This window comes from Populus euphratica, unplaced genomic scaffold, assembly GCF_000495115.2.
Source record: "Populus euphratica unplaced genomic scaffold, PopEup_1.0 scaffold142.1, whole genome shotgun sequence".
Classification (NCBI taxonomy): Eukaryota; Viridiplantae; Streptophyta; class Magnoliopsida; order Malpighiales; family Salicaceae; genus Populus; species Populus euphratica.
The window spans coordinates 221728-235366 of record NW_011499936.1 but is presented as its reverse complement, the minus strand read 5'-3'; the positions used below and the strand labels follow the sequence as shown (position 1 = coordinate 235366).

The 13639-nt window shown below is 33.9% G+C and overlaps 3 protein-coding genes across 3 annotated transcripts; 1 reads left to right on the top strand and 2 right to left on the bottom strand.

Annotated features, from left to right (window-relative positions):
- Positions 1-7010: 7010 nt before the first annotated feature.
- On the bottom strand, positions 7011-7710 carry LOC105136473 (glycine-rich cell wall structural protein-like). Its single transcript, XM_011041846.1, has 2 exons — positions 7604-7710; positions 7011-7476 (listed from the first exon to the last, which is right to left on the bottom strand). The coding sequence occupies exon 2, from the start codon at positions 7468-7470 to the stop codon at positions 7123-7125; it is 348 nt and encodes a 115-aa protein (XP_011040148.1). The 5' UTR covers positions 7471-7476; positions 7604-7710; the 3' UTR covers positions 7011-7122.
- An 839-nt stretch (positions 7711-8549) lies between these two features.
- On the top strand, positions 8550-9457 carry LOC105136472 (uncharacterized). Its single transcript, XM_011041845.1, has one exon. The coding sequence runs from the start codon at positions 8755-8757 to the stop codon at positions 9196-9198; it is 444 nt and encodes a 147-aa protein (XP_011040147.1). The 5' UTR covers positions 8550-8754; the 3' UTR covers positions 9199-9457.
- A 192-nt stretch (positions 9458-9649) lies between these two features.
- On the bottom strand, positions 9650-13156 carry LOC105136471 (phosphoglycolate phosphatase 2-like). Its single transcript, XM_011041844.1, has 10 exons — positions 12956-13156; positions 12669-12829; positions 12513-12584; positions 12155-12226; positions 11356-11415; positions 11220-11272; positions 10705-10802; positions 10529-10628; positions 10103-10206; positions 9650-10018 (listed from the first exon to the last, which is right to left on the bottom strand). The coding sequence occupies exons 1-10, from the start codon at positions 13047-13049 to the stop codon at positions 9918-9920; spliced, it is 915 nt and encodes a 304-aa protein (XP_011040146.1). The 5' UTR covers positions 13050-13156; the 3' UTR covers positions 9650-9917.
- Between the last annotated feature and the right edge of the window lie 483 nt (positions 13157-13639).

The following is a 13639-nucleotide window of genomic DNA, read 5'->3' as shown; positions in this document are numbered from 1 at the left end:
TCCCAAGAAACCACCGCCCGTAAACCTCCACTGACTTTAGCAACAGCTGATGACGATACCATCAAACCAACGATTACACCAGAAGAAGTATGTATCTTGCTCACTTTGCTCGCTAGAACCACCTTCAGATATCTCAGGTGTTTTATACAACAGCGCAACAACAACCACCCCCCCTTCGATTTCTTGTTTATGGTAACGATGATGTAGGACAGATTAATGAATAAATTTCAGGTAATTAGAATCCCACTTTTACAAGGAAATATAACACTCGAGCAAGCAACATATTCTTTCCTATTACTCTTTTTTTTATTTTACATGGATTCCTCCTATTAAAGATTCTCTATATACCAATATTATTTGTTTAAAAATCAGAACCTTTAATTACATCTTTAAAGTAGGACTTTAATATTTTGTTATTTAAATTTATAAGTACTTTTATTATTAGAATTAGAATTTGCAGTTTATAAATACAAGCTACCTTTTTGTTGAAAGACACTTTTAATTTTATTGAATAAGAATTATCATTTAGAGACAGTAATTTTTTACTCGTGAATTCGAGTTTTTTTTTTTTTTCATGAACTCGAATAAAACACAGAAAAAAAACGGTGATTTTTTTTATTAATAGACTTTCGCTACCTCACTTGATCATTACAATATTTTCCTTTTCTTTTCTTGAACTATGGATAAACTTTTTCAGGGCTGCATGTAAGAGAATGGAGACACGGGAAGGATTTACAGATTAAGGAGACGTGTGATGTGATGGGATTAATTACTTCGAGGAAAAGAGGAGACCGTGTTGATAATATATTTGCTTAATTTGCTATTTTTTATGACATTTGTGTTGGATGTTCCTTTCTAGTATTAAATTTCTAAATCTGAGTTTATTACTTTTAATAGAGTTAATATATTTTAACTGGTTTTTAATAAAAAATTTAATTAGTTTTTTAGTATATAAAGTAATTCATTATATGTCATCTAAAATAGTCAAATATTTATTTATGTTCTTAAGTGTAGGCTTAAAAACTTCATTTAAAAAAAAGAAAAGGATTATATAACATATTTTTAACACAATTATTCTTACTCATTTCTTTTTAATTTCATATTTTTGAATCCATCATCACATCATATTACTTATTTGTAATTGGAATTGTCAAGTTTTTAGGTTGTGGATATTACTCCTCCAAGTTTGTCAATGCAGCTTAAATTTTTTTATTAATTTTAGAATTACAAAAGATCTAATTTATTTAATGATAATAATAATAATCATTTTTTATTTTTACTTCTACTTAAAGTCAATTATATTTTCTCATTGATTTTTATTGTTTTTTTTTTCAATTACATTCGCTTATGTTATATTTTATATGTAACAACATTATTATTAAATTTAGTTCTTTCAATTACAAAATATTTAGATGTATTATTGTTAGTGACATGATATTTTATTGCAGTAAAGAATGCATTTTTGAGTGAGCTTCATCAATTTATGGATGTTTCAATTCATTTTTTTTCCATTCATTTCATTGGTGTTCATCCAATTAGGTTTGGATAAAGTATTTTTTGCTTTAATTAGATTACTAAAAACTTAGTTGGGCAAACACTTTCAAAATTATAATTAAAATAAAATGAGTAAAGAAATTTGGTCCCCCCAGAGTTTTAAAGAAGATCAAAATCTATAAGAAATAATCGGCTAACTGAAACATATGGTAAATTAAGCACTCATTCTAGAGGTACAGTGTCATTTACATCATATCGAGGTAGCATGGCAAACATTGTTTATATTTGTTATAATAGACTTTAAATTTTTATATTTAATTTTCTAATTTTTTTATTTGTTGATAGCAAGAAAAAACAAGTGGAAAAGAACCTCTATTAGATGATGTATTTTTAATGTTGCATTAGGGTATCAAGCAGCCTGAAGCATTCATAGATAACAAGTCTAAACAAGTTATCGTAAGTATTTTTTAATGTAATTTAATGTTATTTAAAATTTAAATGAGTTTATTATTATATTTAATTTTATTATTGGAGACTTATAAAAAAGAGATGATTTCAAGATATGGAGCTGATCAAGAAAATCATCTTTCATTTGATGGAGTAGTTTAATGTATGGCTATATAAGAGTTACAAAGGGTAGAATATCTGATGTATTGGGTATGCTGAAATCCATTGTTAGTACGAGTGCTTCGTCACAATCTTGTATGATGGAGTCAACACCTCTTAGCTTATCAATTCAAGCATTGAAAGAGAAAATAAAGGAAAGAGATGGTCATATTTTATCATTGTAATAGGAGATGACCTTAATCAAAAAATTTCTTTGTAATATAGAATACCAAGCTTAGGCATCAAATATTGACCAAGGTATGTCGACACCTATAGCTTCATCTATGCTGTTACATGTGGCTCTATAGATGAAGATGCTTATGTATTCTCTATCTAATCTAATATATCTACCTAGGCCTTGACCGCCATATACTGATCCTATCTTATGATGGTCAGCAGTGTTTTGGTTTGTTTCCACCATCACTTCAATCACCACCTTTATGATAGAACATATTTATTAAATTATGACTTATTTATTTTGATGTAAGTTTAACAAGATTTAGAAATTTATTATAAAATTTGTTTTTATTTAAGTTATTATTTTCTATAAAATAAATTCTAGTATTAATTTATGTTCTTTACATATTTATCTATAATTTTTGAAATATCCACAAATAATTAAAAAAAATCAATAGATGGGAAAAATAATTTAAAAAATTCAAACAAATTAACAACGAATCAGCAACAAAGTTTTCATTGCTAATCTGCAACAGATCAACAACGCAATATCCATTGTTGATAAACAATGGTGATTAGCAATGGAATATTCATTGCTGATTTGTATGATCAGCAACCAAATTTTAACAACATATAATTTGTTACTAAACAATCAACAATTGATAATCCATTGCTAAAAAATTAGAATATATTATTTGCGTATGAAATTATTTGTTGCTAATTTCATTGCTGAGTTTTATTAGCAACAAATTTTAATATTATCCACAACGGACTAATTAGTTGTTAATGGGCTCTTTTTTTAGCAGTGTAATGTCGTGTTGAATGGATGAGTCAAAAAGTTTATTTCCTGGTCGCTAGAAATAATACTTTGATGAATGGATATGTTAAGAGAATTAACTTCCAGGTTAATAAGATAATTATTCAGTGTAATAGATAAATTGTAAAATTAAATCGATTTATATTGCAGTTAACTATGTGGGTTTGTTGGAAACACTTTTGTTATTTTTTTTGTAAATTTTATCTTTTTACCAGAAAAAGAATTTATGAAATTATTAAATTACTAAGGATAAGATAATTCATTCAATGATGCGATAATTACTTCAATGTACATGAATATTTATTCGTTAATCAATTTTTTTTTGGAAATGTGCAAATTTTAATCATGTTTAATGTGATCATGTTTGTCGCACGTGTACGGGGTCGCGTCGATTATCCATCCTCCAAGATAAGATGGATGTAGTGTATTTCCAGCAAAATATGAAGAGACAAGAAATTCTTATGTCTCTTATCAATGAAAAATTTGAATGAGAGTCACTATCTAAATTGACTGTTTATATTTTGTATTTTTAATCTTTTTATTTTTAAACCTTCTCAACCAATTTTTAATTATTTTTTGGGCGCACTAACATTCTTTTTTCACTGTTTATACTTTTTGATAATATTTTTTTTATTTTTTTATTTTCTTATTTTTCATGCGGGGGCCCAAAAATATGTTATGACAATGTTTTTAGATATTTCGCACCCTCGAACCGAAAAGTATGTAGATGCATGGATAAATTTTTTTACTAAATGATTGATATGATTAAAAGAACGAATATTTTGTTGTAATACCCTTTATGTTTAAGAATTATAATGTTTAATTTATTAATTTATGTATGATGTAATTTATGATGTTGTTATTATTATGTGGAATTATAGTAGGTTGTTTACATATTTTGAGCAAAATTATTTAAAAAAAAAAACAAACAATGCATGCTATGAATTAATTAGCTTTAAATAATTGTTCTATAGAAAATAAAAATAAAATATACTCTTGAGGTTTGAAAGTTCAAATGATGGAACCAAATTATGATTGATATTAAAGATTGAGAAATAATTGAATCACTAACTTGGAATTAAAAAATACAGAAAAAGCTCTGTCAAGATTTCAGTAAAATATATATATATAGTATAGTAAAATATATATATATATATATATATATATATATATATAGTAATTACGAATATATATTATATAATTTGAGTTTATATAATTGAGCTCGTTATAGATAAGTAATTAAGGATTTGAATGAAAAAATCTACAACTACGAACATATATCATATGAATTTAATAAAGTGAAAAGGGAAATCATAGATTATGTTTCCAATTATTCTTTTTAATTTGAGCCTTATTGTGTCATGCATCTACGTTCTGCTTAAACTCTCCTCGTTTCACACAAAAAGGCACCGTTTTATTACATGGTATAAGGAGTTTAGAAGAGAAACATTAACAGTCGAAGACAACGACACTCATTGAAGGAATGCCCTACGATCTTGAGGCCCAATTGAAAATCTTGGTGGTTTTAGGGGATCCAAATGAGAATTAGTATATAGTTAGGGAACTGATACAAGACCGCCTAACAAACCAGAAGGTATTTAAGGAGACCAATCCGAATACGATACTGATTCAAACCTTAGCCAACGTATATATATAATCGGCCACACATGGATTGTTTACATAAGAATTTATCATATCCTTAAATTGTTGACGAGCAGGTTTTCTCTTTACTTTCTTCGTTATTCTACCGAGAGGTGCGTAGGTTTTCCCTGTAATCGATCTTAGCCATGGGGTTTAGCTATTTCTCGTACGATCAAGAATATGCTGATAGAATATTGCGAGGGAAACAAAGCATACCATCTATTACTCCCTTTCATGTGTTCAACTACGATGATTTTTACGACGTCTGCACTACTGATCATGGCAATGCAGAAGCATGCGAGACAGTAGTGAACAATAATGTGTTCAATTACCATGATTGTTTTTATGATGTCTACGAACCATTCAAGATAGATTGGAGTTATTTCGATGAGTTGGTGGCTGAATTATGTGACGAGCTTGAGTTAACAACACTGCAGAAACCTCTAATGAAGGATGATGTTGCTGCTGTCCACCATGATGATGGAGTTGACGAGGTTGAGGGTGAGATTATTCTTTGGAGGCCTGCCGCCGCCCTGAAGTAGTTTCTCCGTTCATGTGAGAATGGACCACTCGCAAGCGATCTTGATCGATTAATGTTGTTTTTTTATTTTTACTAGAGATCATGATTTAATCATGCATGCGTTTTGATGTTGAGACGACAAGAAAGATTAGGGTTTGATGAGGTCGAGTGCGCCCGCATATATATATTAATTACACTTGTTGTTGTTATTACAATTCAGAGTAATTTTACTCTCATGCCTCAATACGTTTTATATTAAAATTTTATTTATTTGTGTGTTTTAAAAATATTTTTAAAAAATTAATTTTGTTTTAATTTTTTAATTTTCATATTATTTTGTTCTACTAATTACTATCTAAAAATAAATTTTAAAAAATAAAAAAATTATTTCAATACATTTATAAATAAAAAATACTTAAACAAAATAACAACTATCCATTAATAAACGGCCCTAACAATTTATTCTCTTTAAGTTTTTGTTAATAATAAATTAATGCTCTGCGACAAAGAAATAAAGAACAAGCTAAAGAGAGGCCTTTTGCCAGACCATGTGAGAATTGAGACTAGAGAGAGGTGTCTTTCACAGATTGAATTAAACCATTAAGAATATGAAATTCATGAGAAGTAGCCAAAAAGTGGAAGTGGGACCCCATGTCACTGAAGCTGAGGTTTCGCCACCAGTAGTGGCCCTAGCCCCACCAATAACTCCACCGGTACCAGCAGCTCTGCTGCCTCCCAAGGTACCACCGCCTCCAAAACCTCTACCGCCTTTAGCAACTGCTGATGTTACCATCAAACCAATGATCACCACCAGGAGAAGAAGTATCTTGCTCCCTTTGCTTGCTGAAGCCACCTTCATATACATATCTTAATATCTTTTCAACAACAACAACAATCACCCCCCTCGAATTCGATTGCTTGTTTAATGGTACTAACACAAGAAATTGATTAAAATATTTTCCTTTTCTTTTCTTGAACTGCCTATAAACTCTTGCAGGGACCAGTGTAAGAGAAGGGAGACAGAGGAGGGATTTATTGATTAAGGAGACGCGTGATGTGATGATGTTTCTTCCAGGAAAGAAGAGACCGTGTTGATAACATATTTGCTACTTTTGGATGACAATCGTCTTGGATGTTTCTTGGGAGGAAGCGACTAGTAAATTTTTTATAGGAAATTCTATGTTATTATTCTTATTTTCTAAAAGATTGGAGCTAGCTAGGACGTCGTCCAATTAGACGTCTACTGCTGCGTCATGACAAACTATCGAGATCTTCCATATTTATTTATTTTTAATCACTACTGGAATTCTGGAAATGAAGCCCATCTTTCATATGTTACAAGGGAAGGTTTGGAGACTCGAAGGCTTGGTGATTCATCTGTCTCTCCTTGTCCACCTAACATATGCTTGTGTTCTTCTGAAGGAGATTTGGGACTTGCAAAAGGGGCCAGCTGTGGGTCTTCTTGCATACTCTCTGCCATTAATAATTCCTCATGATGAGAAGACAAGAAATGAGTAGAGTATCAACTGCGATATACTTGTGTTTTTCATCATGAGAAGACAAGAAATGAGTAGAGTATCCTTTCATCCTTGAGTCTTGAAATCTTCATATAACTCCATCGTTTGTGTTTGATAACTTATAATTTAGTTCCTTGATTCTTGAGAGCTTGGATTTATTCGATGACAACATTCGCTGTTTCTTTCTTAAGTTCCGATTTTTCCCTTTATCAATTCAAAGTTTTAGAGAAAAACCATGGAGGCAGGATCAACAATGAATGAAGAAGGGATGTATTTACAAAACACGAACTTTTGAGAAACAGATACCTATCATAAGACTTGTATATATATATATATATCTAACTAAGAAATCAGAAGAATATCCAAAGAGTTACGAGAGCATGCAAAAACATGGGGGCAGCATCCCTTGCAAGAGAGGCAGAGCCAGAATGTCCTCCGGCATGGGTACCACCCCTTACTATTGGCATAACACCACCAGCTCCAACAGGGATAGTTGTCCCCCTCCCTCCAGAGAGGACCCCACCGCTTTGTAATCCAGGGCTACCTCCTCTTGCTCGGGTGCCACCTCCTGCTGAGCTGCCACCTCTACTTCCACCACCAATGCTACCACCTCCGCCCCTTTTAGCTGCTGCTGATGTTATCAGTAGCGCAATGATTGTCACAATGGCAAGCATCTTGGTCTCTTTATTGAACTTCATCTTTGCCTTTTACACAGGACAAAAAAGGAAAAAGCTTGCAAATTATATAGTGAACTCTTGAGAATTATTTTTCTCCTGTGTGCTTGAGAATTCCGGAACCCTATATATAATCAAGACAGGGTATGAAGCTAACCTAATTCAGCCGTGTTCTCTCTTTACAGTAGTCATCCTTTTATGACCTTTGAATTGACACGTTTCTTAGTGTTTGAATGGCTTTAACAATGAATTCCGAGAAACCACAAGATTAATTAATCCGTTATGGTGGACCAACGACATTGAGAGGGACTAGCTAGGGCCTTGGCTTCCAAATATAATCATCTTGTGGATAATGTTGTACGGTATCAACTTGCAGGTTGAATTGATCCAAAAAAAAATTCTGGTTGAAGTGTTCTCTTTTTTATTAAAAAAAAAATATTGGAGTTAAAGGAGAAAATTAAAAAAAAAACCATTAGCATTATATTATTATCCATATAGGTTTTCTGGCGGGTTGATGTTTTTTTTTTTCCCCTAGCAGAGAGAGACTTTTCTTCCCTCTCTTGATTCATACGCTACGATCTGGTCTCTTTTCTGTCTTTGTGTTATCAATCTATGCTGCAGTTTTCCCATTGTTTCACTAGTTCCTCTGTTTTGTTTACTGAAACCGTCATTTTTTAACCTCTGTTTTCACCAGCTTCTTTAATGGTCACTATGGATCAGGTAATGGCAGGTGAGATGCACACTGTGTTCCTTTGTCACATTGTGCATGAAGAGATGGTTGCAGGGAAGGAAGGTTCTTCATCCATCAACCCTTTGTCACGAAAGAAAATAATTATTGGCTATGTGAGGAACTTGTTAGGATCCTCAAGAAATTTGTAGTGATACTTGTTAGGTTCTTTGATGCCGATAAGATTTGTTAAATCATGGATAACAGTGTTAAAATATACAGGAAAACATCAAAATGATGATTCTTTGACAAAGTCAAGTGCAGGGACCCCATTGTTCACTCCATTAACTACACGAGATAAGAAAAGCCATCCATAATTGTGGCCCGACCCCATGCACAGAGGAAAATATCATTTTACTTTTGAAGTTAATAATTTTGGTCATGACAGCAAAGGAACTTGATGGACGGTCAGGATTGATTGCTTGAATTTAAGAAACGTAAATTTGTCGTCCAGAGGAAGAGATCCATGATTCTCCACCCACTAGGCCAACCTTTTTGGTGGTTTACCTTCTACACTGAACGTTAGCTAGGAAGATCCGCATCATTTTCCCTATTTTCAGCCTTTACAGTAACAAAAAAAAATGGAAGCTCTTCTCTACCAATTCACCTTGCTCTCCAACCAAGCTTGCCAAGACAAAAACTACGATCCCTCCTCCATTGATGACCTAATGAAACTCTTTGAGATAGAGGCGTACAAGTCATGGGTAGCAATGGAACTCGAACAAGAAATGGAAGTCAAAGAAGCTGAAGTAGCTGTGCAACAAGCTGAGGATTATCTTGATTCAGACATGGAAAGTGCCATGGATGAATTTAGGAGGTTTGAAGTGGAAATGGAACGCATGGCGATGAGTGAACTGGAAAGTTTAGAAAGAACTGCTGAGAGTGCTAGGAAAATGGGAAACCTTTTGGAGAAAGCTGCTACTTTTGCTTCTAAGAAGTATATGGAGGCTGCACTTAATTCTGCCACTGCTTCCATGAAAACAGCTTGGAAGGGACTTTCCTCTAAAAAGGTTCATCCTTCATAAGAGACCTCAATTTTTTTCTTCCCATCCTTGAATATGTCCTCCTTTACCTTGTTCTAAAGAGCACATGTATGGAGCTGTTTTTTCTGTACTTGGGACCATGAATTTGCAGCCACATGATGAAGCTATCTATAATAAGTTCCTAGCATGTGAAAGTAATCTTCCATATTTACCTGAGATCAAGTGTTAATGGATAAAATGAAAGCAACATGAGTAGCTTTGGAGTTAATGAAGCCTTGCCATTATGTCTTTTTTGGATGAAGTCTTTTGCATTGAAATCGTAGTATAAACAAAATTTCCCTTCCTTTTGGAGGGCGTAAATTCAAAAATTTCAGACGAATTTCAGAATTCGGCAGCCTATTCCTCAATCAATCTGTGATTCTACATCCAACTCCACCTTCAGTTCAGCATATTAACTCACAGCAGCATATCTTTAAGATTACCACTGGGAAACTGGTGTAAGATGCAAAGATTGTAATTAAGAACTTCAAGGGTTCTATGAATAAGCATTTATAAGTGTTTCTGCTACATAGCTTTGCATGCCAGAAACAGCACGGTGATAGCATTATTATTTTTCTCAAATGCTGAGAAAGTGGCATCAAAGGTGAGAAAACGCCAGTAAAAACGTTCAGTAACTCTGAGACTTAATAGAGTCAAAATAGGAATCGACTACCAGCACTGTTAACATGCTGGTACGAATGACAGGCAGGCGAGTAATGAGGTTATGGTCCCAGCAAGTGAAGCAAGTCAGACACCTGGCTTGTATAATAATCTGGCTGGACACTGTTTGATGGATCTTGAAGAGTGGTTTGAGTTGTTACCCCTGCAAGTTGCAGCAATAGCATGATTTGAGTTAACATTCTATTTCGGAAAAGAGGAACTGCAGAAACAAGAGAAATCAGTCTACCTGAAAGAACTAGGAGAGTTTTGCAGCCAGCATTTTGTCCAAATAATATATCAGTATCTAATCTATCACCCACCATACACATTTTGGAGGTATTGATGTGAAACCTAAAAAACAGAAGACGCACCATGCATATCATTTACAAAATATTTCTGGAAATAGGAGAGTATAAATTATTACTAAGTCTGTAATCATGTCATAGCATGAAATGGGGATCCATGGTTATGTTGCTGGCATATAGTATTTCCAGTGCATCAAGGAGTTAGTTTGGACCTATGATTCTACATGGGGTTATAACCCTAGTGAGTTGTGTCTCCCATCTTTTGAGGCATCCAGACCCCCAAATAGGTGATGCATCTGTGTGAGTGCCAATCTACAGAAGCTAAAGGGTGAAGAAGAATAATGTGCAAAAGTATCCCATAAACTTACTTTTGTAATAAGAAGTCCATCATAAATGTTGATGGTTTTCCAACTACAATAGGCTCTCTCTCTGTTGAACTGCACATGGCAGCAACCATAGAGCCCGCACCTGAAACCCAGAACCAAAATTAAAGAGGCGAAACTGCAAGGCACATGATCTTACAATATAAGCTATAATTGCTTACCAGGCCACTCCTGTAAATCAGTCATATGTCCCACTGCATCACGATTCGTAGCAATAAAAAGGCAACCAGGATTCTCACGTATGCATAAGGTTCCATACCTGCCAATTCAATATTTATCTTAAACCAATAAGGATGTAGTTTAATAAAACTCTGTACTTATTGGTATTTTGCTATCTATCAACTAAGAGGTTTCTTGTAGAATCAATTCCAGAATAACATAAATGTGACAGATTTTGTATTGAATTGTCATTTCATTTTTTAACAAAGGAAATACCTAAGACCTATACCGACCTTGGCAGCTTAGCTAATGATCAATTTGCAGGAAATATTTTTATCCTTGAATATGAGAGAAGTTGACTAGTGAATTCATGCTCTGCTGTTGCCTTCAGACATCAATTTCAAATTGCTGTAAGGGCATCTTGTTCTAATTAAATTTGTAAAGAACATGACAGAGAATCACACTGTAGTTAATTTAACATGGTAGATGAGGGGTTGTAGTATCTAGAATCTCATACTGAAGCTTGTAATAGTTGATGTGTGGGTCTATTCCAACCACAACCGCTCCAACCTGAGACAGGAGTTGCACCATTACAAAACTCAAACAGGCAAAACGAACAAAATAAAGAAATTGCAGGCAAGATGTTACTTTACACTCTTATCATGTTCAAAGAGGGAATTTGGTTTCAGCTCTACTCTTTTTTCACCATCTTCCTGAAATAAATCGGTGGCAGAATATTGTTTAAAACAAGAGCAAATGGTAAATTGTGGTTCTGGTTAAAGAAAAAACACAGTTAAAAGGGTCACTTCCTTCAAGACTAAATGTAAGCTATAAGGAAGTAACAGCAAGGACAAGATGGCTAAAACTTCAATGTTAGATAAGAGGATGAACATCTGCAATGGCAAGGGATAGAACAATGTTGAAGATAAAAGTGTGGTAAGTGAACCATCTATGAGGAAAAAAAGGTAAGCCTCCTTCCAACAAGGAAAAGGTACCTTCAAAATTTTTATAGATGGAGGAAAAATTATGTCATTATTTTCAAGGAACCTAATAGTTCCTCATTGTCTTTTGGCGAGGAAGGTTGGGTTATGTGAACTCTTTTGTTATGCTACTATTCTCCAGCATAAAATAAGTAGCTAGCCACACAAGAATATTTCACTCTGCTGATAAGAAAACTCAGAGAGAAAGTGAGGAAGGGAAGGAGAAAGATGGTTACAAATTATGCAAAGCATAGTCTAATAGAAATGATAAAAGGCTGGGAGCATGTATGCAGCCCACGGTTAATAGACAATAGAGAGAAGCAACTTCAATGAAGAAACAGTGTTTAAAAGACCACTGAGTTGTGTGTAAGATGAACTTTTTGTTCAATTCCAAACATTAGTGGTATGCTAGATGACAGCCCAAGAATGGAAAGATGTATTGAAATCAATTGCGAATATTTGGAGGACTTACAGGGCCACCAAGACCAGTATATCCAGCGAGCTGTAGCTCTGCCAATATACCTTCCCCGCCTATCACATAAACCTGTAAAAAGAACAGATGAGTAACTGCATACACAAAGCTAACTGTGCTAATTAAACACAAGAAATCGTCTGTACAGCAATTTGTTATCATCCAATCAAACACAGTTTCAAAGAAAGATGCAAACCCATTGACTGGGTCGTGTAAAAATTGTGATAGCACCAACACCGAAACATTACCAGTATTAACACAATTTAAAGTCAATCCTATGAGCCAGCGAAGAATTTGTTCAGGCATAAATCAAGAACTGAAAACGTGATCAAAAGGGTGTCTAAAAGTAGCATCAAACCTTCTTTTCCTGAGGAAAGTTATTGACTTTTAAGTACATCGCCGCCGCGAAAGAGGAGGATAATATCTCATCCTACAATCATTACAAAATTCAAAATACACGGCAAGAAAGAGATTTAAACACAACTGTTATCAACAAAATGCCATAGAAACAGACCTCAGCAACAGAGATTCCAAGTGAATGGAACTTCTTGGCATATTGGATTCTTGATTTTAATGAATTGTTGGTCACAAAAACAAGTTTCTTTCCCTTAGAACGAAGCCAGTCCAATGTTTGAGAGACCCCATCAATGAGTTTATCTCCTTTCCAAATGACACCTGCAAACATTATTAATCTCACAGACTCAAAATCAAGACAAAATCTGCTACCATAATCACCATTTCTAGCAAATAAATGAAAATAAAACATTTTTTAAAATGAAGAGGAAAAAGGACTTCATTTACCATCACAGTCAAAGAGAAAGGCTTCAACAGAGTCGAAGAGGGACCTGATGTTCTGAGTTGAGAGAAGCTGAGCAGCTCTTTTTGCAGTGTTCATTCTATGAAGTTTGCAGCAGGAGCAGCAGCAGAGAGAAGCGCGAGAATAAATGTTGCAGCTTTGGAATGTGATGCTTGGAAGCCACTTTCGTGTTACACTTGTGTTTGGTGGAGTTGTCGGACTTTGACAATTGGCAGCAAGTGGTTGGATGATGGAAGTGAAGCATCCGAGTGGATCAAACCACAAGCCTTGTAGACATCTTGCTGGCCCAAAATGTGAAGCAGAATCCACATGGAGCTAGCCCAGATGAAAATCCAACATACTCAAGGTCTGCCATTAGGATGGCAATGGAATAATAGTTATAATATGGTTCTGAATGATAAAAATGATTTTTCCCAACAAAAAAAGCATTTTTAAACTAATTGACGTGTCAATAAAAATTAAGTCTTATTTTCAAACTATTTAAAAATATACCTCCTACTATGTGTAACAAAATATAATGTTTTGATAATCTAACAACATATATATATATATATATATATATAAACAAATACCAAGAATAATAATGTCTATCAACAGCGGCAGCTGCCACTTCAATTGTCAGATAGCATAAAATGCCAAACTCCAACCTGACGGCTCATTCTTACCAA